Source organism: Hippopotamus amphibius, chromosome 13 (genome assembly GCF_030028045.1).
Source record: "Hippopotamus amphibius kiboko isolate mHipAmp2 chromosome 13, mHipAmp2.hap2, whole genome shotgun sequence".
Lineage (NCBI taxonomy): Eukaryota > Metazoa > Chordata > Mammalia > Artiodactyla > Hippopotamidae > Hippopotamus > Hippopotamus amphibius.
Genome location: NC_080198.1, coordinates 92,155,050 through 92,180,248, shown reverse-complemented (window position 1 = coordinate 92,180,248; position 25,199 = coordinate 92,155,050). Strand labels below are relative to the sequence as shown.

The following is a 25,199-nucleotide window of genomic DNA, read 5'->3' as shown; positions in this document are numbered from 1 at the left end:
TGGTACTGGGCACGAGCAGAACAAGCCTGGGCGCCCGTGGTCACTGGGTGGCTGGGGTGTGGGTGCTGCTGATGTGAGGGACACGGGGCCTTTGTACGGGTTCCTCCTTCCACTGCTTCAGGGCCTCTGACCCGTGAGCCCTTCTGCACTCAGCTGGTGGGCGTTTTGTGTCCATCATGTAGGAGGCCCGTGAGGGTGCCGTGTAGGGACCCAGGGAAGCGTGTCCGGGCAGGGGGAAGCTCCCCAGCTGCCCCTTCCACCAGCCCTGGTGCACCCCAGGGCTGGGGCTGGACGAGCTTATGGTCTGTTTGGAGGCTCAGGAGACACCATGGTTTAAAGGAGGCTGATCCAGAGGGCTGGGGGCTTCGAGGAGGGCAGCACACAAGCCGATGCTGGAGGCCAGCGGGGCTGAGCCAGGTGGGCTGAGGGAGGAGTCGCGCACAGGTGCCGGCTGGGCCGGTCCCTACGTGGCCCGTGTGGGGAAGGAGCCGGCTGTGGGCAGACTGGAGTGCCGGCCAGAGGCCCCGGGAGGAGGGCAAGTGATGGGGTGGTCACTCGGGTGGCCTGGGAGGCCGCAGATGGGATGGGAGTAGTGACAGGAGGCAGTGAGATGGCCCAGGAGGCTGCTGCAGGAAACTAAGGAAGAGCTGAGGGTCTGGACTGGTCTGGGTGCTGAGGATGGAGCCGGAGTGAATCTGGGAGACAAGGCTGGGCAGGAGGGGAAGACCTGAGGTCAAGAAGAAGCCAAGGGGACGCAGGAGCCGTGCACTGATGGAACCTGGGTGCATGGAGGACCTCTTCCTGGAGACTGGAGTCCCCATCCAGGTGGACTGCTCACATACCTGCGGCCCCACCCCTCAGGAGGATGCCGGCCTTCCTTCTGGGATCCTTCTCTCTGCACCTGAGGCAGAGGAGGGGCGGGCCCAAACTGCCTCCCTGGTCCTGCAAGGCCAGGTTCTGCTAGCTAACCTGGTCCAGGTAGAGTCAGGGAGATGAGGCCCCGTCCTCGGACTCACCGCAGCGTTGAACAGGCAGGTGTGTACATGTTTAAAAGGCTCTGCAGGTGGTTCTGGTGCACAGCCAGCCTTGGGAATTTAGAACCCCTGAGAGACTGTGTCTGGGGACTTGGCATTTTCCACTGGCATCTAATGGGTGGTGTCCTTCCTGGAGAACACCACTGGGAGGGCGGGGGAGCTGCTGGTCTGTATCCCTCTGCCCTCGGGCTAAGGCTGGAGAAAGGAAGGTGTGAGGGTGTGTCCCCTTCCTCTCTCCTTTCTGCCTGTTTGTACATGTGCGTCACATGCCACCACCCGACAGTTTACAAAGGGCTTTTAACTAAGATCTCTGATGCTCCCAGAAACCCTGTGGAATAGATGCTGTTAGACCTCCTTTTACCAACAGGAAATTGAGTACAGTGACGTCGTACCCAAGGTCACACCCTGCACGTCCTTCATTGTTCAGCGTGTATTTATTAAGTGCTGCCTCCTGTTGTGTGGAGGGATGCCGGGCATGCCGCGGGGGGACAGGATGTGTCAGGTGCCTGCCCGCGGAGCTCACGTGCCAGCGGCAAGCCAGCAGACAGATGTCCAGACGACGTGGATGCTGCCAAGAGTTAGGAAAGAAGGAGTACAGGGTGACTGAGTGCCTGCGGCCACCTCTTCCTGGGGGAGCACAGGGCTCGTCTGGGCTGGGATCTGAATGAGACGGGGGCACGGGTGTGGACCTGCTGTGGGCGGGGCTTGTGCTGAGGACAGACTGGGCCGGACCTGCTGACCCGGGGCCCCGAGGGAAGGGCTGATGGGCACAGGTGCCCGAGCTTCTGGGATGCGCTGACCAGCCTCCTCAGGTGGCCCCACGCTGAGGAGGGTCCCGAGGGGGTTTAAAAAAGGCAGATGTGGGCTGGGGACACTCCTGGGTTTGTGTGTGTGTGTTTTTTTTTTTAACCATGAAGTCACCAGATGCATATTATAGGAAGGTCTTAAACACAACGGGAGGAAACCGCCCCAGACCCCACAAGGTGTTTACACTGGGTGCTTCTTGTAGCCTGACCTCCTCTCGGGGAGCGTGCGTGTGAGGTCTCACAGCCAGGCCTCTTGGACCGTGGGCCAGGGCTGTTGGGACACTTTCCTGGGCTCCCTCACCCGTCCAGTTATCATTTCATGTTAGAGGCTCTGTGACCTCCCCGAGCCCACCCGCGGCTGACATGTGGCTCTCCTAGGGTCTCTCCAGCCCCAGCAGGGGGCCAGGTTGCAGCTTCCCCGGAGCCCCCACCTCATGCCTCTCCCACGCGCCCCACGGAAGCCCTCTTCCCCCAGGGTCTCGCCCGCCGCCAGCACCCCACCTGCGGTGCCTCCCCAGCTTCCCTGTCTCGCAGTCTCGTTGTGTGGTCAGCAGCAGGGACCGTCTGTCCTCTCTGGCCTGGGTGCCTGGAGGGCGGGGCTACCCCACCCCTTCTGGAGGCCCATCCCAACCTGGAGCAGAGTCACTCGCTGCCCAGCAGGTGTTGGTGGCTTCAGAAGGTCTTGCTGGACCCTGGGCTGGTGGCAAGGCCAGAGTGAAGGGGAGGTGGTGGTGCAAGTGGGGGAGGAGGGTGGCCGCTGGCCCGCTGGACAGAGGCCAGTTCACCTGCAGGGCGGGCCCTGGGCTGAAGAGACAGTTGGCCCGTGCAGTGTCCCTGCTCCCGATGTCCAGGTGTGGACCGCGTCAGGACGCCGATGAGAGAAGGGCATGACCTCAGCGGTGCCCGTCGGCTTTTAATCTTTTCGGCTGCAGTGCTCACAGCAGCCTGGGCGGTGACTCATCAGCCCTTTTCTGTAGACGAGGGAACTGAGGCTCAGAGAGAACATGAACTTGGCCTGGAACATGAGCTGTGCCTGCAGCGCCTGCCGGCCTTGGCCCACAGACACACTGTACAGGGCGGTGCTGGGCCGTAAACACGCCGCGTCCCTCTGTCGTTTCTCGCCTGGAAGTAGCTGCAGGTGTTTCTAATCTGTATCTCAGGGTCAATGAGCTGGTATGGAGACCAAGTCTCCGTGGGGCAGGGCGGTATCGGGGCTGCGGGGGAAAGCATGTGTTTATTATTTTCCCTTCCATCTTCACTAAACTAGCAGCAGTGAGTCACGTATCTCTGAGGAGAGGCAGTAGCTACAGCAGCCCCAACATGGATATACCCATGGTGCCTGCCTGGGCCACAGGCCCCGGCTCAGGGAACAGAGGCGGATGGATTTCCTGTCAGATTCAACTTATTTATAAACCTCTGCCAGATACCAGAGCCCTCTAACCTCCCTCCCCCGCCCCCAAACCACGTCCCATCCTTCACCACCTGCCATCTTCCCAGACCCATCAGTGATGAAACAGAGCCAGGTGGGCCAGGGCTGTACCAGGCATCTGCCAACAACCACACCAGGCTGTCACCTCTGCTGGGCGGCCACATCTGCCCCTTCCTCGTGGGAGCAGCAGAGCTGGATCCTGAGTGGCGGGCACAGGGCTGCAGGGCCAGGTTCAGTGTGGTATCCCCGGTGCCTGGCCCATTTCTGTGCTGAGGACAGACTGGGCCGGGCCTGTGGACCCCACGCCCTGAGGGAAGGGCTGATGGGCACTGACTCTGCACCTGCTGGGCAGCCCACCTGTGGGAGAGCCTGTTAACCTCAGGCTGACATCCCTTTATGCAGACACAGGGCCGGTGTCCCGTGTAAAGACATCTGGGTGGAGAGGGAGCTTGCTTCCTTTAGAACAGGAGCCCCGGGTCATAGTTGGTCAGGCCTCTGAATCAGCTCAAATGGGAGGTTTTCTAAGACCGAGATGTGGTCCCTTCTCTCCTCCACACATCACCTGTTCAGCCCTGCGTGGCTGCTCCTGACACCAGGCAAATGGACCTGCACAGTGGGGAGGCCTCCAGGTCCAGAGGGTGACGTGACCGCCCAGTGCCCAAAGAGGGCCTCACAGAGGCCGTGGCATTCACTGGGTTCCCCTGGTCCTGGCCCCAGCGGCTCCTCCAGGGCAGCAACACCCCCCCAGCCCAGCCCAGCCCCCCGCACCGCCCTGAGCCCTGCAGACGGAGTGCCACCACCCCCGCCTCTGCGGATGCTGAGGGCCAAGCTGGGACGGGCATGCCAGGCTCGGGCCTGAGGAACGCTGGCTGAACTTGAAGCTGCCAGGGGATACAGTCCTGCTTCAGTGCCCCAGGGGGACCTCACTGCCTTGTTTCTCACTGTTCTGCCTTCAAGCTGAGCAGTCACCATCGGCAGCTTTGCAGGTGGCAGGGTGGTGTCTGGAGCATGCTGAGCAGAGGCCCAAGCTGGAGCTTCGTTCCCACCCTGTGGTCCCTTACCCTCTCTGGATCTCACTTGCGGCGTCTATGAAATGGGACTAATGGATCCCAGCTCACAGTGAGAGATCGTGCCTGGAAGGCACTTGGAGGAGCCTGGGAGAAACCAGTGTGGTGGCAGGGCCGGGACGTGGCCGTGGACCTCGGGTCTGCAGGAAGACCCCAAGGAGCAGCCCCTTAACAGGGAGACAGAACTAACCTGCCTTTAGCTTCCCAAGGCTGAGGAAACCCAGGTCGGACAGGGACAGGGCTCCCAGAGGAGGCCCCTCCATGCGTCCCAGGCCGGTGTCTACGTCCACGTCCATGGGACAGTAGCCACCACTGGCCATCCTGGTGACCATCAGAGACCCTGTCATGGTCTCCACGCTGGGCGCACCCAGGGAGGCAGAGAAGCACTTTGAGCAGCCGGGTGTCTTGCTGGGCCCCAGGAGCTTGTGGAATTCCAGCTGTGCTCTTGCCAGCGAGGTGACCATGGTGGAGATGCTGCTTGGGGGTGCTGAGCCGGACCTTGTGGGAGAGGCTGGGAATCTGGGGGTTTAAAACTCTCCCTGGTGACTGTGTCCCCATCCTCCTGCCCTGAGGCCCAGCGCCTTTGCCTCAAGTGGCCCCAGCCCCCAACCCAGCTCACAGGAGCCTTTCTGACTTCCCTTCCTTCACTGTTTGAATATGTTGCTTCTGGTGGACACGTCAAAAGTTCTGTTGTTTTCTAATAGATTTAAGATAAGTGACAAGTAGTGTAAGATCTTTAAAGGAGCAGGAAGGCCCGCTGTGTCGAGCCCCATCGCCATGGCCTTGTACAGACGTCCATCCCGTTAACAGCGCCATCAGTGCCGCTCGTCTCTGAGTTCCCCCAAGCCCAGGGAGGTGCTCGGGGACCCGGGGTTGGGTGTTACCTGGGGACTCACGGGCCTCCCTCCTGCATCGGTGCATGCGTCTCAGGGGCCGCCTGTCTTTCAGGACACCCAGTGCATCCCCGAAGGCTTGGAAAGCTACTATGCGGAGCAAGACCCCAGCGCTCGGGAGAAGTTTTACACAGTCATCAACCACTACAACCTGGCCAAGCAGAGCATCACCCGCTCCGTGTCGCCATGGATGTCGGTTCTGTCGGAAGAGAAGCTCTCAGAGCAGGAGACTGAGGCCGCTGAGAAGTCCGCTTAGCGAGGTGGGCAAGTTCCTTACCGTGTTACTTGAAGGTAACAAAGGGACTCTGAGGGACATTTCATTAAATATAATTACTGATAATTTAGAGGTTACTCGTATGGTGCAACTGCTTCTTGTTTGCTAACGCTGCTTTGCAAATACAACTTGCCGCAGACCAGCCACGGGCATAAAATCAAGTGCATACCAGCAGTGCTTAAAGAGCTCTGACACCACTTTCCATGCTAAGGAATCTTAATTTAGCGACTTTACTGGGATTTATTGGATGCTGTCAAAAAATAAATTTACACTGGATATGCAAGGGGTTTGGACTTCAGATAAATAATGCATTTTGTGGGACTGATTTTTGTTTTTTTTAAATCACCTTGCTGTTTGCAAACCTGACTCCATAGCCATATCTAGAGTGATTCCCTCGCTTTGCTAAGAGCAAGCTGTACTTCACGTTTCTTCCCGCCTCCCGTCCATGGCAACAGTGCCGATGGTCAAGACGCACCACAGTGAACAGCGGAGGGAAGGGGAGATGCCATCAGGTCACAGCTGTGCCCTCCCCTCCCCTGTGCTCACTCCTGAGTGCGCGGGCGCTGCAGCAAGGTGGCCCGGGCAGGGGCCACTGCCGTGGGCACAGAGGGCGCCCGCTGGGTGCAGGAGCCGTTTCCCTCAACGCATGTGGACCAGGTCAGAGCAAGTTAGGTGCGGACTCCGGGAAGAGGGGACCAGACAGGATGCAGAACCCGTCTCCTTGTAGGTAGTCCGGCTGCTCTGTGATGGGCTGAGTAGGAATGAAACCTGCTGGCCCTTTTGTTCATGTCTGTTACGAATAAGTTTGCACCGACAGCTGTATTAGGAAGTTAGTTTTAAAACAATGAGCTGGGTGGGAAAAGTGAAAGTGTAACTGCTGGTAAGCCAAGGCTATTTTAATTTTTATTTTGTGGGACAGATGTAACTCCTTTGATGTAAGAAACAGGCAGGAGAGGCTGGGAGGGGGGCTGGCGTCACAGCTTGCACGTCCAATTATGACATTTTCAATTACAATCTTTGTAAGACTATTATGTTTCAACCTGAATCTTGACATTAAAGTATATGTTTACAAAATTGCCAGTTAGATAAACTAAGTGTGTAAGACGATTAAATAGAGAAAAGACATTCACGGACATTTTCTTCCATGTTATTTGAATGTGTTGTTTCTGGTGGACATGTCAAGTTTCACTGTTTTTTTTAGATCAAAAATAAATGACAAATAGTGCAAGATCTATTGCGAACAAGCATGGTGCTCATGGCCAACTCCATTACTGTTCCCTGAAATGTGCTTCCAAAACATTCGGTGTATTTTATTATCAAGGGTGTTACAGTGACCACGACCTCGGAGCAGTGGGTGGGCATGGAGAGTCGCGAACGCTGTGAAGCGTAAGAGCAATAACTATGTGCCAAAGCTCCCCCTGCGTGGAGACGTCATCTGCCAGCAAACCCCAGCCCATGCCCACGCAGTGCCCAGGCAACCTTGTCTGTATTTTCTAGAAGACGTGTTTTATTGACTGTAAGCTCTTTCACATGTAACTTTTGACATTTTCACTCTGTGCAAATAAAGAACCCAAGGATCCCTGTGGTGCTCCCCAGACTGTCTGTGCAGAGCCCTCGAAGCCACCCCCGGGGCCCACACAGACGTGGCCGCAGAGGCCTCATGCCTCCGAGCACAAGCAGGCATTCCCAATTCCTGGGGCTCGGGTGGGCGCAGGGGCCCCAGTGCTTCTTTGGACGGAGCTCCGTGGGCCCCAGTGGCAGGAAATCAGGCCTTCCCCGCCCCCGGCCCACCAGTCAGGAAAGTGCTGGGGGCAGCACTTCTGGGAGGAGCCGGGCCCCATCCCCACACTTCTTCCTGGACAGGAGGCAGGTGGGCACACACTGACTTTCTAACCTCAGACCCACCAACAGTACATCAAGTGGCTGTAGCTGTATTTATTAGACTCACAGGGTGAGGGCGAGCTGTCTTTTCTACCGCACAGTGAGTCTGTGTACTGGTTGGCTCAGGCAGACAAAAAGCCACAGGAAACAAATGGTCACCTGCTGTGAGGCGCTACTGACCAGCGCTCTTCCTGCTGCCGCCAGAGGGCCGGGCCGGGCCGGCGCCTCCTTTAGAGGAGCCTGAGATGTTCGCGGAGCAGGAGGCCCTCTGTGCCCCCTCCCCAGGTCAGCCCCCCCACAGCAGCCCCCTCAGGTGCAGGAATAATCGCCCTCCCGGTTCCTTCCCTCTGGCCTCAGAATTGTGACGCAGACCACTTTCAGTTGTGTTTTCTTTTTCAGCTACTAAGTGGGCTTAAAACCACAAGTCGGGGTGTCCCTTTTGTGAGTACATATCTCAGCGCCCCCTCCCCACCAATGGCTCCAATGCCGGGGGCCACGACAGTGCACCCAGCACGCTGTCTGCCGGGTGCAGCCACCTAGCTGTCATACCAGTCGAGGAAGAGCAGGGAGAAGGAGCACATCACCAGGAAGAAGAGCACCCACACACGGAAGCCGGCGTTGTTCTTGATGGCCTGGCGGGGCGGGAGTGGGGGGCACAGGGGGTTTGGGTTGAAAGGCCCTCACCTGCCACATGTGTCTGCATGCACCCTCCCTGCAGGGCTGTAACTGTGTGGACTGCTCAAGCCTGGGTTTATCTTGCACAGATGGCTTAAGCATTAAGCAAAACCAAAAAGTGGGTTTAAAATCTGTTTGACAAGTGGGTTGTACTTCCCTCTCTGGCTGGCATCATGTGGAGCTCCCGCAAAGTTCTTCCAGGAAAAGATGGCTCACGTCCACCCCAGGGTTAAACCCGCATAGACAGGCTCAGAGCGTGTGTCCACTACCCTGGCGTGGGCTTCCTAGTAGTGTGATGGCAGTGGTGCCCCAAGAATGGTCCCACATCAACCCAAACCTGAGGACTGCACTCAGAAAATAAAGTCCAGTCAACAGAGTCTACGGTGGTGGCCCTGTAAACAGTGACCAGGGCTCTGGTCCTTGGTGGGGGCCCAACAAGCGTCTCCAGTGGCGCCCAGCCTGGACTTAGGGAGCGACCCCCAGCACCGCGGACAGCTCCTCTGCAGGGCAGTGAGCAGGGCCCTGGGCTTGGCGGGATGGAACGGGCCCATCCAGTGCACAGTCCTGGGACCCGCCCTGTGCATGTGGTCCCAGGAGGCAAACACTACTGCCCGGACCCAGCGCCCCTCCAAATCAGACGCGGGGCCCAAAGAGTACCCACCTCTCTGATGTCCTCATTGCCCTCCTTGATATTCTCAGTTGCTCCTACTACTAACTGGTGAATGTTATCAATCTCAGCTTCCTGTTGGGGAAAAGAACAGTAGATAAATACAGCCGCCGCCTCCACCCCGGAATATACATCACAATAGACACAGCAGCTACCACTTACTAAGGGCTGGGGTTTTCCACACGTGAACCCGCAGAGCACTGGACAGGCGGGCACCACTCCCATTTACAGAAGGGAAACTCAAGACTCAGAGATGCTTAAAAACTTGCCCAAACTCACACAGCACCCAGCGGCAGGACTGTGACTGGACCCGGTGCCTGGGCTCCCTCCACCCCTGCTCGCCGCCTTCCCGTCCACCCAGCGGACAGAATTCCAGGACTGGTGCTTCCCAACCAGGAACCAGCCCCCATTCGAGAATCAAATGTGAACAGCACTCAGTGCTTCTCAGTGGCTGGGCTGAGTGTAGGAGCAGAAGCACTTGGGCTGCACGGAAGCTCTGCTATCGTGAAGGTCCCCTGGCCGGTGGCTCCGGCCGCGCTCACGAAGGAGGGCATTGCCCAGGCCTGCCACAGCCACGCCCACAAATAACAAGGGTTCCGGGTCCAGGACTGAGAGCCCGAGGGGGCCTAGATCCTATTCACCAGCCCTGAGAGTGACATGGGTGACCTCAGCCCCACTGGGCAGAGGGGGAGGGGCTCAGGAGAGCCGCAGGTCTCACGAGGAGGTGAAGCGTGAGGGGGAACCAGGTGGGGGCCATCTGTGTGACCCCACCTGGGCTCTGAGCCCCTCCCACACGCCTTGCTGCCTCTAAGGACAAGTAGGTGCTCTGAGAGGGAGACGTGATTGAGCTGTTTCTGTGTCAGGCGCCTGAGCTGATGGCCATCAGGCTTCTGAGTGAAGGCTGAGCGGATGCATGCTAGGACAGTCTCTGCAATGCGCTAGTGAAAGCGCAACTCCTGTGAATCTGAACCACCTTGTGTACCCGATTTGCAATGAGTTGACTCTGGCTGTGTGGTTTAGGGGACATTTTCTGAATGGAGTATCTTAAGCCGAGTAGCCCAGTTTAACACAATGCAGAAAAAGAATTTTGTCTTTCAAACCCTGCCAGTCTGTAGATACTAAAAGCAACAGGGAAAATTTATCAGGTGTCTGAAACTTTTACAAGTTAGTGGCTGGAAGAATTTCAGAACTGTAGGCAAGTAGAAATGACATGAAAATCCACTTATGAGGACAATCACATTTCCTGTGAGGACAGGACACCTGAGGTGGCAGGGACCCGGCATTTGAGAGAGCCGGGTCTCAGCTTGTAACACCACTGACTGAAAAGCTACACCATCAGGCATGGTGCTGGGTGCTTTCCGCAGGTTATGTCTGAGCCTTACAACAACTGTGCAAGGGTCACTCCATTTTACAGATGAAAAAACTGGAGCTCAGAGAGGCTCCCCAGCTTCCCCAAAGGCATCCAGAACCAGGACCTAGCTGCCTCCCTCACCCATGTGCGCCGCTGCACAGGGCTGGGGTGCGTGGAGAGCTGCCCCGACTGCAAAGGCTGCTCCTGGGCAAGGGGGGGCTCTGGGCACACAGCTGCAGGGGCCCGACGACCTCAGAAGAAATGTCCCGAGGTCTCCACATATCCCCCTTTTTAAACTAAAACTTAAAACAGCTATATATTTTTTTTACCTGTTGTAAAACCTTCTCTGTGAATATCTCTTGGAGTCTGGAAATTTCAACTACTTTCCCTTCGATTTGCCTTCATAAAAAAATAGATTACACGTCAACTATTAGTACGTGGTGATCTTAACAGCAGTGTCACATATTTCTAAAGAAGCTGTCTCTTCCCAGTGAGGGCATGAGAGGGAGGGGACGCCACGTCAGGCTCAGGGAAGGAGAACACTGGCAGAGGAAGGGTCACTCCCCTTACTGGTTCCCCTTCAACATCCCTCAGCTTACTGGGGCGTACTGGACTGTTTGGAGACCTCCTCCCCCTGCATAAGCTGACTCCCGGGGCCCGGCCTCCTGAGTCAGTGCATGGGGCCAGGGGAGAGGGGCCTGGGGCGGTTTCAGAGGGGAATGCCTGCGCTCCGAGAGTCCCCAGGGCTGCGCAGGTTCAGTGTCAGGACGCACCTTCGTTTGGGAAGGGGCCACGATGCAACAAGGGCTTCAGGGCGTCCATTCCAAATGCTCCTGACATCCCCAGGGCATCAGGCCTGAGTGCCGGCCACCGTGCTCATGTGGGCCACGGCCAGGGGCCTTCTGCACGGCTCATCCCTCTGGTGAGGGATCAGCCAGACCCCCGCGGAGCCATCCGCAGGGTTTCCCTCTGTCCGCTGTCCCTCACAAGGCCCCCCTTTCATCTTCGAATAACTAGAGGCAATTACACAGCCCCCACGAGGCGGCGCTCCCTACATTTGGTGTCATCTGCCGTCACAAGCCGACCTCTTGGACGGGGCAGCAGCACCTGGGAGCCGCAGAGCAGCCCGTGGGGGTAGCCTCACAGGCCCACAGGTTGAGGGGAGTCAGTGAATTCAGGTAGTTTCCTTGACCCCCGAAATGGCTCGGGGCAGGGGGCTACATTTGGCCCAAGGGCCACATGTGGATGCCTGGGCACCAGAATCAATTAATAAAGTTCCCTGTTTCTGGGAAAGTTGTGAACTAGGCCATCAGCTCACAAAAGAACCAAACACATACCTCACTTCGTCAAACAGGCTGTTCATTTCACCAATCAGGCGCTGATTTTCTTGTTCAAACTGTAAGAAACAAATACGTTAAGGATGACATCACACTGACTAGTCTCAAAGCAACACGGCCAAAGGCAAGTGTTGAGCAAGGCGTGTATGTGTATAAACCTTTGATCCTCCTTCCAAGAAGGACCCCGGAGCCCCTCTTTCCAGCAGGGAGCGAGGCAGCCTTGCTGGAAGACCCTGAGTGTTCGTGTGAGGATAGCCGGGCTGTAGGAAGAAAATGAAACCATCTCCATCATTTGATTGCAAGCACGCAAGCGAACTCTGATGATGGATTGGAGCGGGAGGCCTGTGGGTCAGCCCCCTTACGCTCACTGCCCTGCTCTCCCTCTGGGCCCTGGCAGCGTCCTGTTTAAATGAAGCAGTGAGGTCACGCGGCTGTGCTGAGAGCAGGGAGGTGACAGGACTGCACTGGGACGCAGTCTGGTTTCAGAGCCCTACCTTGGCCAGTCACCACGACAGGGACAGAGGCCCAGGAGCTGGAGGAGCTGCATTCCTGGTGCTGGGGATGGCACCAGGCTTTGGGGCTCGGTCTGGGTAAGGACGCCACCCCGACACCCGGGGCTTTTGTCAGATCTAAGTGCAGGGTGGACAGCTGCTCTCCCAGCCATTCTGCCAACTCGATACCAGTCAAACACAAGGATGGCGCAACTGAAGTGTCGCCATCGTGTGGGGCCGGGAAGAGCTCTCCCGTCCTGCTGTCCAAGACGACGACTCTGTCCTCTTGCGTCCACTCCCCCACTTCTTCCCTGACGGGTCCCACACGTCCCCAGCTCACATGCCACCTTCTCCATGATACTGGCCTGGGCGTTGGAGCATCTTCTCAAAATCCCTTAGGATATTAGCCATTTTCTGCCTTGTACTGAGTTGTGCGTTTCTCAAACTGTGAGACTATGAGCTGCTTGAGGGTGGGAACGGCACTGGACCCACACACATGGGAAAAAGCCGCTCTCCACCCGCAGGGGCGTGGTTCACCAGGCGGGGGGGCTGTGCTCTCACCTCTGCACCTGCCCATGCAGCAGCCCTGTTACACCTGCCAGCCCCCGCGCTGTGCTCCGCACCTCTCACCTCCACCTTGCTCACTCCCGCACCCCATCACTCAGGGAGGCTTCCTCTAGCAGGGCCTCCTCAATGTCAAGTCCTTCTCCTCTCCCTCCAGGCTCTCCTCTGGTGCCCTCCCTTCCTACTCTGCCAGGTTTACTCGGCACACTTGCTGTATTCATCCCTTCCCTGCTGTCTAAGTGCCACCCTCACATCTCACACGCTTCTTTGGTCTGCCCTCCATCCCTTGGTCTACGTGACCCACAACTCCATCAGTCACACGCCTACCCTGCCCCCGCACCCTGCAGATCAGGCCCAATGCAGTGTTCTCCATAAGCCGGCCGCTCCACAGGCCTCTCCGAGGGCATCTCCTGCCATTCCCCGCCTCATCTCTGCCCAGGCTAGCTCTCAGCCTACGGTGGACATTTTATCCTCTGCCTGGGGAACTCCAACTGGCCCCTAGAAATGAGGTAGGAAATAGATGGGTCCCTGGGCTGGACAGCTTGTGTTTGTCAAGTGGAGTAAAACTGAAGTTTTGTTCTTACCCGGACACTCCAAGGACAAAGCTAGTGGCAGATGCTGAGCTCTGCTGAAGTAAAGAAATAAGGTGCCCACTCCCGAGGTCGAGGAAAACGTCCTTATCTGCACATGCGCAGGAAGGCTCCTTGGGGGTCAAAAGGGAGGGGGCACCACCCCATAATATGTGATGCTAAAGCCGCCCCACAGGCCTTTAGGCTGCAATCCATCTTAGAAAAAGTTGCACATGCATCTTGGGGAGGGTCCTAGGACCAGTCAGGTGTGAAAAAAGAAACAAGATACTTGGCCAAATGTAGAAAAAGACCCAGAAGGACTGTCCTATATAAGCGATTTAAACCATCTCCTTACTGAGCTCCTTATTCAGGACGCCCGCACTCCTCTCTGGGTATGTACTTCTGCCTAGCTTTTGACTTCAATAAACTGTTTATCTGTGTGCTCTCCCACATGTTATGCTGTGTCTCTAATAATAAACTCTATATCTGTTTTTATAGTTTTTGCCTCCCTGAAACATTCTTGCTTTCAAAAGGGGGAAAGAACTAGGGCCACTCTGCTTCTAGCCTGTAGCACCTGGTGGTCTAGTGGATAGGAGTCCTGGTTTTCATCCAGGCTACCCAGGCTCCGTTCCTGGGCAGGGAAACTAAGGTCTCTCTTCAGGACCACTGACTGCTGTCCCTCCGAGATCAGAAACCCAGCAGAGGCGCCTTCTTAGTCATTAGAGGCAGCAGGGCAGGTTTGGTCACGTTCTGCCATTCCCCTCTCCTTAAAAAGTTCCTCCGCACTCGCCCCATCACTATACTTCCACACTTGTGCAGGGCCTGTCTCCCCTCCTGGGTGGGATGGTCTTTCTCCTCTGGACCCCAAGCCCAGCACAGGACCAGAGACACTACTGTTGCAATGCAAAGAGAACTGAGAGGTTGTTTTTTTTTTTCTCTCTCTTGAGAGCAAGGAAAACAAAGAGAACAGCGAACAGGCTAGAGGAGAAACATAACCTGGCCTAAAAGAGTTAATCACTCTGTTTTAACTGTCACAAATCTGCAGTGTCCCTAACTAGATTTGTACTTCACAAAGCTAACCTCACTCCCAGACACTATGTAAATTACATTCGGCACCTATCACCCATAACTCTGTGTGAGTTACATGCTGCCTCTCACTCCCTAACCTTATTACACCGGGCACTTGCATTCTATATGCCCCTGGTAACGAATCACCCCTGTAGTTTTTGCATTTCAGAAAGAAGGTCCACAGCCGATAAACCAGAGGCAAACAATGCAATTAACAGACTGCCGGACCCCAATTACCCGGCAGCCTGACGCCAGCTATGACTGTTTTGAAATACTGTGAAGGAAAAAGAATGCAAGACCTTCCCCACCTCGATCCTCATCATCTTCCCCAGACACTGTGAGCCCCATGTATAAAATCTTCCCCAGCTCCTGAGGAGGGGGTGCACAGTTCTTGAGGCGTTAGCCTGCTATGTCTTCCCTTCTGCCTGGCAGGAAAATAAAGCCATCTCTCTCTTCCTGCAAAATCTCTGTATTTCTCTTCGGCCTCGGTGCACAGAGTTGCCAATATTGTGGCAACGCTATAGGGCACGGGTTCCCAGCACAGGCTGCTCGTCAAAACACAGAGGGCTCCACTCCACCCCAGACCCACCGGGTCAGAGGATGGGTGGGCTGGCAAAGCTTCTGGGAGGGCGGGAAAGCCCCCCACAGGGCCACCCCTACCACCCGCAGGCCGCCTTGCTGACCGCTGACATGGTACTGCGATGGCCCTTCTAATTATGCATCGAGAAGACTATTTAAGAGAATAAAAACTTCACTTTTGAGTTGGAAAGAATCAGCTCTGTTAACTGCCAACAGTTACTTAAGGGTCTGGTATATATGAAAAAATACAATTAATTCAGCATGTGAGTGCTAATTTGACTAATTCTCTCAGGTACTTTACTCAGGTTTTGGATTTCTTTTTTATGGCAGAGGGCATTTTCTTTGAATTTTTCTAATGATAAAATATGGCCCTACCCTTTTAAATCTACAATCCTTTCATGCTCTTAAACTGTTCCTAAACAAAATTAACTAGGGGTTGAGGTGGTTTATTACTGGAAATGTTCATTTGGAACAAAACTTTCTTTGTTTCCTCCCCAACTTAAGGGCATGTGGCTTTCTTTTAGGCCTCTTGGTAATTGTTTCCTTTTTTTTTCTTCCGGGTGGTACTTGTTACTTCTGAAGGGCTCCTGTTAGCAGCAGTCAGGAGTGGGATCAGATTCTGGCTCTGATTTCCTTCCAACCCATGGGTTCTTGATGCTACCTAAGACATTCCCCGTTCCTAGAGAGGTTTGCCTAGGGCCTTTATGGATAGCAGCCTCTATTCAGGGCTCCAGAGTAACAACGAAACTGCATTTTAAAAAACAGCAAAACCTGCTTCCCACAGCCAAGTGCACTGGAGCCACTTAAGGAGAGCTGGCCCAGGCTCTGGTGGGTCAGGCAGCGGCCAGGCTGCTGACCACATCCACTCGCACAGGCTGTAGGGTGGTTTCTGAGGTTGTCTGGGCAGCAAACCTGTGCACCTTACCTCTCATCTGCTGAGTAAGGCAGGGAGCCACCAAATGCTGGGTGGCAGGGGGAGATAGGGGATATGCCTGTGGCCTCATGGGAACTTCCTGGCTGACCTTAAGGACCAGTTACTGGCCTTCTGTGTGGCCTGTCAGTTTCTCTTTGTGAACAGATGTGGCCGGCTGCTCTTATCCCTTCCTGCCTGATCCTGAGGGTGGGAAGAGAAGGCTCCTTCATCTTCTAAGCTGTATGCCCTTGGGCAGGTAACTTAACCTCTCTGTGCCTCTGTCTTCACCAGTAAACTGGGGACAACTGTAGTACTTAATAGGGTTGTTAGGAGGAAGACGTGCTAATATGTGGAAGCTGCTTACCAACTTTACCGCAATACATGTTCATTACTGTTATGTAATCTCTTTAGGAGTCAGATTCTGGAAATGCAAAGTGAGTCATCAAATGCTCTGAAGGCCTCTTCCCCCTCCCTGGTTCCCAGTCTTTCACTCTCTGAGGCCTGAGAAGCGCAGGCACAGGCGCTCCCTGGGGCTCCCTGGCAGCCCACACAGCCAGGGGCTTCACAGGGTGCAGTGCTGCGTGCAGCCCTGGCTCCACGATCAGCACCAAGGACAGGGGGCCTATGGGCCCTGGGGAGACACGCCTGCCACTGTCTTCCACTGTCCTCCATCTCTGGGAGTCCCTGAAAAGGGGGAGGAGAGGCCTGGATGATGCGGAAGGCGGGCAGGCAGGGCCTGGCAAGCATGGCAGCAGCCAGCCTGTCTTTCTAGGCCATTCCACTCTACATGGTTTAGGTCGCACAGTGCTTTCCCTCAGCGCAGACCCCCCTCAAGCCCCACAGCAGTGGTAGGTATCCTGGTTCAGACTCTAGGACTTGGGCGCTTCCTGTCAAATGGGGCCAGCAACAGTCCCTGCCACATGGGGCAGCATAAATTAATAAATGCTCAAGTGCTCAGACGGCACTGGGCTGAGACATGTGTGTTACATGCATGTCAGGCAACGTAACTTAACTGCTTTATTCCATTCAGAAGTCGGTCAGACTTTCAAATAGCCCCACCCCCGCCAAGAGTTTATAATCTGGTTTAAAGGATATAGATCCACATTGTAAATACACTGTTACAGAAAGCCTTTTCTAATTTAATCCTCTTTACTATAGTTTTAAAAAGAAAATTACTCCTACCAAGGCCTTTGAGTGTCAAACGAGACCAGAAGAAGTATCTGCATTGTGAAGACCTGAGAGCAGTTCACTGAAGAAACGCAGGGGGCTCGGCCCAGAAGGCAGTCTGCCCCCATGGCTCGGAAGCCCACTGCCCAGGCCCACTCTGGGCTCTTCCAGTTGTGCTTTATCTGTGCCAAACACCTTCACACTTGTGGCTCTGTGGCCGTCACCTTGACCCCCACCTGTGCCCCTGTGAACCTCCCCAGCGTCTGGACCCCAGCTTTCACCTGTGTGGAGCTCAAATTCTATCAGCAATTCTCCTGCTCTCAATGTGTAAGCTGAGCTTGGCCGCAGACCACAAGCCCTGCCACCTGATGCTTGTGGGGGCCCACCTCAGGGGACAGGGCCTAGGGGCACTTTTCATGTGAACTGAAGACAGAAGTCACATTCATGTCTTTAAAAATTATTCCAAGAAATACATCACTAAGTGCAGTGGTTTCATGGGAGGGAAGTAAAATGAATGTGGGCTTAGAAAGGAGGTATTTTCTCTGTGTAACACCAAAAAACAATTTGGTTCCACTCAGCCTGACCACAAAACATCTGCGCATATTAACTCGAAGGCATTAATGTACCTGTATCACTGTGATGAATGGAAACATGTGTGAATCACACAACACTCCGTGGCCATTCTGGAATGAGTAACAACAGCTCCCATGGGTGAAATAATGGATTAAACTGCTATTATAGGCCTTAATTCATTATTTTACCCTGAGGAAAAATTCTGAAACAGTGATTATGAAGTATGACCGCAATTTGCTCTAACACTTTGCAATTTAAAACCAATAGTGTAGCATTTTCTTTCTCTTCATTTTCAGGGTTGAGCCTTTTAAATAAGGTTCGGGTCAGTCAGACTATAAGATATGGTACTTAGCTATGAACCCCAATTAAGAAAGAAGTGAACTGAACATTAAACAGCTTGTCATAAAAGTACTGAACAGTACAGCCTTCTGTCCCATCCTCTTGCAATATCACATTAAAAATTAGGGAGGTCCTACGGCTTCTGCCTGCTTAGTCACTGATATCATGACGCTGAAATAACTAGTATTATTGGGGATGGTCCCTGGCATGTTTTGGATGATGCTTGTCAGGACAGGACAGGACAATCAAGTGGACGCTTGGTGCACCAACCATCATCATGGAAAGACGAGCCTCATGACGTGAACGTGTGTTTCTCATACGCATCAGCTACATCACACTCCAAACACGCGCAGGGGACCCAGGGCTGCATGGGCCCAGCAACAGTCCCTCGCAGCGCGTACGGGCACATTCGCTGAGCAGCTGCTATGTGTCCTGCACTCTCCTGGGCACTCTTACACACGCGACTGTACTCCCGACAATCCTGCTGGTTTACCAAACTGAAGTTCAGCGAGGCTCATTTTCTTACCCCCAAGTTACACAGGCAGTAAGTGATACAAAGAGGATTAAAAACCAACCCTGTCAAGTCCCAAAGTCCCTGACTGGGGTTGTCTCTCACTGGGGCCGAGCATCGCTGATCACAGATATCCCTGCTGCCAGCCCTCCTCTGGTCCAATCCCAGTGCCCATCGGCTCCTGAGCACGCATCTGCCAAGGCTAACCAGCTGCTGCTGCTCACCACTGCCTGTGGGGAAAGGCAACGCCTCCGGCAAGCAACTGACTGCCACTCTCCTATCTACTTCTGTATGAAACGGTGCAGTGTATTTTTTAAAAAGCCCTAAAAAGAAGCTAAGTTCTGCCTAAATACACATGTTCTTTCTTAATGAAGGGATAGTACTACGCATATTCTTATCTCCAGCAAAGACAGGTGGTCATGTTACATGGTTTGAGGGAATGCAACATCAATTTCAATGATAAAAACATTTTGTATACATTGAAGAAAAACTGTGAGGTTATAAGGAACTCTGGCCGTCATTTGGCTATCAGGGAGTGTGAGCAAATTGTCCTTTAGTCTGTCGGCTTCTCCGCCTTGGCCTGTCCTCTGGCATGTGTCCCCAGGAGGTGTCCCGTGCCTTTCTCTCCCCATGCGCGCTGTTTCAAACACCAGCCCTCACGTGTCTCCCACAGTCACATCTCCAGCCCGAGCCCCAAGCCCGGGATCCCAGCACCCACCAGACACCTCCCATGGACTCACATCTGCCCATGGCCAGGGCATCATCTCCTGACTGCCAGCATCCTGCTTTCAGCTTAGAAAGCTCCAGGCTCTTTCTCCTGCCTCGCTCTCTCCCACGCCCTACTGGCCTCCAATGGATCACCAAGTCCAGACCAATTCCCACAGCATCTCCCTCATCTCTACCCTCACTGCCCCTCCCTGGCCATCGCCCTCAGCCTCTCTCGACGGGACTGGGCAGCCACAGCTGCTGCTTGCAGCCGTGCTGCAGTCTACATTGTGAGGCCTCGGGTCGTAGGCCTGCTGGTCTGGGGAGCGCTGAGCATGCACTCCAAGTCAGAGGTGCGCTCTGGACCGTGAGAGAAGCCGGAGAGGAAGGCGAGGGCCTGGCAGGCCGCTTTAAGCTGTCTGAGTTACTTCCTTAGTTCAGAACTATTTTTGTCTGTCAAGGACACACATAGCTCTGCTTCTTGTTCCAAAGAAAGTCCCACAGGCTCTGAGGGAGCGCCCCCAAGGCAAGTCCCAGGAAAGTCATGGCTAATGGTATCATCACTGGAATCAGTGTCACGCTTCTACGGTGATGATCTTACAGGGGAAACTGCTCATTCAGGTGAATGTTTGTGAAACAGTCCTGAGTCTGAAGTGTGTATGAGACTCCCCTGAGTGGCAGCTGCCACCCTGCATGGCCCTTCGAGCCTGCTGTGATGGCAGCACACACAGCACAACCCTTCCCCGTGCACCTGAGCACTGCCCAGGCCCCCCACCCTGTGCAGGCCAGGGCTGTCCTGCCTCTGTGTACACCTGCCACGCTGGAGGGGAAAGGCCGAGGGAGCTCAATTCTGAGCACCTGCTGTATGCTTGGCACCCTCTTGGGTCAGCTCACTCGGTCATTAGCCCACTGCGAGGGGCCGCCAGGGTTTCCATCCGTAATCAGGCGTGGGGAGGAAACGGGAAACCTGGAGAGCAAGAGGACTCCGAGCCAGCTTTCAAGACAGCAGACCTGTTGCCTTCTGCTGCGGCCCCTGCGAGCCTGCTCTGACAACACCACGCGGTGGGCCTGAGTGGCTGGCTGACTCCTCTGCCAGGCCGCCCAGGTCAGTTGGCCACATGCTCCTGTGCAGGCTACACGCACCCAGACCACCAGGTCCCAGCGGGGTCTCGCACGAGCTGTGACGCAGGAAAAAAGCTCAGGGCCTGGAGCACGGCTCGGCTGCTCTGCTGGCTCTGCAACCCTGCCCAGGCTTTGGAAGTTTTATGCCCCATTTTCGTCAACTACACAAGAGGGATAATTCCACTTTACCAGACTGTTATGACATTAAACAAAAGGCCTGGCACATAGAAGGTGTTCATGAGTATAAATAACAAGAACTTAAAATTAGATAGAATGGTCTAGTAGTTCTTACTGATGATCCTGCTTTACCATTTAAAACCACCTAGAGTTTTTATGTTATACTCATCAAAGTCTCTCATCCATTCAACAAGTGTCCACCCTGCTCTAGGCTCTGGGAACATGGCAGTGAAAGCAGGCAGATTCCCACTCTCGGGGCACCTGTGTTCTAGTAGAGGGATGAGGGCAGAAAGTGGGCACAAGGACAGGATGGCCAGGGCCACTTCAGGCTGGGTGGTCGGGAGAGGACATAACATCTGAGCCTGTAAGACAGGACGACAAGTGTGAAGAGGAGACCCTGATGACACGAATGCCTCCATATGAGAGGCTCGGGCTGGGAGGAGACGGGTGCCTCTCTCACTCGACAGCCATGGCTTGAATCTCTACCTCTCATCTTCTTCAGGAAACATCAGGAGACTACTGACTGCGGACGGGCTTGACCACTGCCTAACCAGGGCCCTGTGGACAAGACAGCTGACTGCTTTTTGCCAAAGTTAAAAGAAGACAGTAATGCCCCAATACCTCTTACTGTGATTACTGAGAGTATCACAGATAAAATAAGTACTACAAAGTTCTGTCCACTGTAAACAGCTGCAAATTAAGGTGTCATTTGCCAGGCACAGCCACTGGAGGGGGCCATGTGAGAACTGGAGTCTCGGCTCTTTGGGTGAGGCCAGCATCCCGCCAGGGCCGCTCTAGGACACATCTGTTCCCAACCCCAGGGACATGTACTCCATGTGGCTTCTGTCACACCGATGTCCAGACAGCTGTGCAAAGACCCAGGCGTAAGTGAAGAGGCAGAGGGTCTGGCCAAATCTATCACTTTTCTTTTGAAACTCACACAGAGATGACAAACTACAATTGGCAACAATGGGACAGGTAACTGAAAGGAGGTAATATTAGCAACTAAGGTGTTGCTCTTTCCATTTTTCAGCCATTACTTATGTTTTCTTCACATTACCATGCACCAGTAATTCAAACAATTAAAAGGCACTGTAGCAGCAATTATAAAAGACCCATTTAGAATAGAAGACTATTTTACTGCTGCTGAAAAAACATCTAATATTAATAAAATTGTTCCAAGGCAATTTCTTCTTTAATTACGCTACTGCAAATTTAAAACACATGAAAAGCATACTTTCCAAAAGAATTTGGAAATTAAGTGGAAAACTGTATCTAAAATATTTATAATTTTTAAAACAGTATAAAAATTAGGGCAAGGGCATTTAGGATGACCTCCTACTTGATGAAATAGTCTTACTAAAACTAGTTAAAAACACATGATCAGGCAGAGAATAGCATTACCATTTGTATTTCTTCTGGGGATAATTCATCTTCACCTTTCCCATCTCCCCAGGTTCCCAATTCAGGTTGTGTTTCGGCAGGAATTTTTTCTGTTAAAAAAAAAAAAATTGAAAGTAGGCAGAAGGCAAAATATTCACTTTAGAATAGGTTGGCTTAGGATGGAGGCATATTTAAAAAAATGAGATGGAAGGAAATCATAGAGCTTTGTCCGTATTCAATTATCTGTTGGTTAATATTCAAGCCCTGAAGCAGGACTCCTTCACAATGTGAAGACCCGTGTGTGTGTGTGTGTGTGTGTGTGTGTGTGTGTGTGTGTGTGTGTTTATGAAGGGGACCCACGCACAGTTTCAGTATTGCCTTGATCTCAGTAATGGTAGAAAACCAAATGGACATTCTTCAGGACCAGTTTCCAAGTGGACTTGACTTCAAAATACATACTCAAACACTTACACCCCTCCCTCTACTTTTTTAAAGACTGCAAAACGTATGGATAATTTCATTAAAAAACAAATATACACACACACACACATATATAAAATATAGGGAATATACCACCCCTAAGCCCATTCCCCTCCCAGAAGTAACCACTGTGCTTTGACATAGCCTCGTAAGCTCCAATCTAGCATATTCACAAACAAATAGATATGCAATTCCCTGCCTCCCCCACCCCCACCTCAGCCTAGAAATAATATAGTTTTGTGTGTGTGGTAGTTTGCTTTTCACAAAGATATCAATGTAACGTACTGTTCTAAAACTTGCCTTTTATAACTTAACTATGTAACTTGGTGATTATCGCACGTCACTCCACATAGATCTACCTCGTTCTTTTATGTTGCTGCATAACATTCCACTGTAAGGAATTCTCTGGGTAACTGTAACTTCACTGATAAACCTTTGGTTACTGTGGATTTCCTGCTAGTGCAATGGTACCTGTGCCAGTTCAGGCTCTGGTGCACTTTAACATACTCCGGGACAGGAACCGGGGCACAGGCTGCTGACGGGCGGTAACTTTAACTTAGAGAAAGTTGTGACCGAGATCACATAAACACGGGCCAGATCTCTGACAGAGCAGACCAAGAGCACAGCTCCCAGAAGGTGCTGCGCCACCCAGGACCCTGACAGACAGGCTTGTGTGGCTCATGGCGGGGGTGGGGGAGCGGCTGGGAGCAAGGCAGGGGGTGGGGCGGAGTGTGGGGGAGGCGAAGCATCGCTCCTAGGTGGAGGCTGTAAAGGGGTCTTTTTTTTTTTCTATAGGTGACTTTGTGTCTGTTGTCTCAGCAGTGCCTCTGGGCTTGTCAGTGGGTTGCCAAGTACTTAAAGGCAAATACTGCTTCTTTTTCTTTTCTTCCCCAATCTCAGTAAATTTCCCATAGCTGCTCTCAGCCCCATGAGATGGACAAAAGCCCAGAGTTTTTGTTTTGACACTGATAAGGGAAGAGAACATCATGATAGCGCCAATTTAGAGGAAGCAGATTAGGCAGACCTGTGTACAAGGTATGGTTGTTATTCTGGATACGTCATCACAAAAAAGCTCCATGTCATCCACGACATTGTGCAAGTTTTTAAAAATTGGCTGCTTTTGCCAGAACTGTTATATTTATATTTGTAAAAGACACATTTGTATATGATTTAGATATAATAAACATAGTACACATATAGTACATAATTTTTATATAAAAGATATTTCTAAAAGACAGGCGGAAAACAGCTTTAGAAGCGGAGGAGGTATTTTTCCGAGATGACATTCTTCAGGTGGAACGTCAGTACTTTTCACTCATCCCACCTCCACCCCTAGAGCCCTCTATCTCCTACTTGACCTCATTATGATATTCATCTCAAGCTTTTACTTTTATGTTTTAAGGATAAGAACACCAAATTTAGAAACACAGAAACAACATTCACCTCAGAACCAAGCATAAACTTGGCTCTGAGCTAGGATGGAAAGTTTATCAAGAGCCTTTGCCGCCATCTGGAGCCATCCGGACCTGCAGGCGTAGGAATCAGACTGAAGTACGGTGCCCCCCACGCGGGTGCTCTGCCCAGACCTCTGGCGCATCCCGATACCAAGAGACTCAAGTCCAGACTCCTTGGTCCAGCACTCAAGGCTCTCCCTATGGTCTGCTCCCATCTACCTTTCCTACCTTAAGGCCCACTGCTCCTCCCCTTTCTGTGAATTTTACTGACTCAGAAATGCTTTCTCTACTGACTACAATTCCATGCCTCTCCCGTGCTTTCTTGCCTTGGAGTATTTACTCACACTGTTTCCTCTGCTAGAACATTCCAAGCTTCCACCTTTTCAGGTTCAGACTCATTTCTCAGGACCACCTCCTGCTGATGTTCCCTGGCCCTCTGAATGGACTATGTCCTTCCCACTTGTGCCCTCTCTTTTGGCACTACTCACTTTCTCAGGGGCTGGAATCTAATGCGCCCTGTCCACTGAGGGCAGGACCCATGGCTGACTGGAGAAGAAGGGCAAGAAGTATTCACAAATAATCATACCCATCTTAGCAGAAATCAAGGAAATGAATTATAAATGAGTCCACAAAGATCTCATCCTGGCTGAGAAAGAACATGGGAGGAAAACACCTAAACTGCAGATATATGCAGGTCAGCTGTGACCACAGAGGTGCTTTCTTGTGCTGCTTAAACGATAAAGTAATAAGACTAATGCCTTTCTTAAGAAACAGGAGTAGGACAAGCGAGAAACCATTCTCTGCCTAGAACTGTACCACCTAGTCCTACACTAAATTATTTTTTCAAAGTTACATCTCATGTTTCAAAAGCAAAATGAAAAGAATGAAATGATAAGCAAGAAGATATCACATAGCCCAGATTTTTAAAATCCTTCTGCTAACTGTAGCTAACCTTAGTAAAATGTCCATGGAGAGGAAGAAGCTATCTTCCGATAAGCACAGAGGAAAGGGCAGATACACGACCCTAAGAGGGACCAGCTGGGTGTGGGGAATGAGATTTACCTGCCAGCATCGAGGTGGGGATGGAGATGAAATGTCAAAGGCCCTGGAACACTGGCGGCACCACGGAGGTCTGCGCAGGCTTCTCCCCTCCCCACATGCTCCCCGTAGGTGATGCATCCAGGCCCGAGGCTCTAAGCTGTCCATGGCCTAAGACTCCCAAAGGCCTCTAGTCCCAAGTTACTCCCTGAGCTCTAGGGAAGCTAGCTCCAACAACAGACTCACTGTTTCCACCTGAAAACCCAACAGGCATCTCAGACCCCACATGCATAGCCAGAAGTATGATTCCGCTCCCTCCCACTCCTCCAGCCTCGCTGCCGAACCTCATCTTCCTCGCACCTTCCGCACCTTGGTCCGTCCAGCCCAAACCTGGAAGTCGGCACTGACTGCTCTCTGCCCCGCACCTCTCACGTCCTACCTACTGGCTAACTTCTGGTTCCCAAGTGTGAGCGGAGCTTGAGCCCTTGTCTCCACGTCCATCTCTATCTCCACCACCTCCACCCCAAGGTGACACCCCATCACGTGGCATCTGGCCTCCTGCAATAGATTCCCAACAAGTCCACCTGGTTGCTCTTTTTCTCACTCCACTCCAGCCCCACAGGGTAGTCAGGGAGGTTTTAAATGTGACTCA

At 53.1% G+C, this 25,199-nt stretch overlaps 2 protein-coding genes across 5 annotated transcripts in view; one reads left to right on the top strand and one right to left on the bottom strand.

The window, feature by feature from the left end:
- The window catches only part of NSG1 (neuronal vesicle trafficking associated 1), a 30,164-nt gene extending 23,431 nt beyond the window's left edge, over positions 1–6,733 (top strand). For both annotated transcript variants that reach the window (XM_057704434.1, XM_057704432.1), the window contains one exon: positions 5,285–6,733. In XM_057704434.1, coding sequence (XP_057560417.1) covers positions 5,285–5,485 — 201 coding nt within the window. In that variant the 3' untranslated portion in view covers positions 5,486–6,733. The remainder of the gene's footprint in view (positions 1–5,284) is intronic.
- An 86-nt stretch (positions 6,734–6,819) lies between these two features.
- The window catches only part of STX18 (syntaxin 18), a 120,617-nt gene continuing 102,237 nt past the window's right edge, over positions 6,820–25,199 (bottom strand). For all 3 annotated transcript variants that reach the window (XM_057704430.1, XM_057704429.1, XM_057704431.1), the window contains exons 7-11: positions 21,597–21,685; positions 11,415–11,473; positions 10,407–10,476; positions 8,721–8,801; positions 6,820–8,016 (exon numbers count right to left, since the gene is read on the bottom strand). In XM_057704430.1, the coding sequence (XP_057560413.1) occupies positions 7,921–8,016; positions 8,721–8,801; positions 10,407–10,476; positions 11,415–11,473; positions 21,597–21,685 (395 nt within the window). In that variant the 3' untranslated portion in view covers positions 6,820–7,920. The remainder of the gene's footprint in view (positions 8,017–8,720; positions 8,802–10,406; positions 10,477–11,414; positions 11,474–21,596; positions 21,686–25,199) is intronic.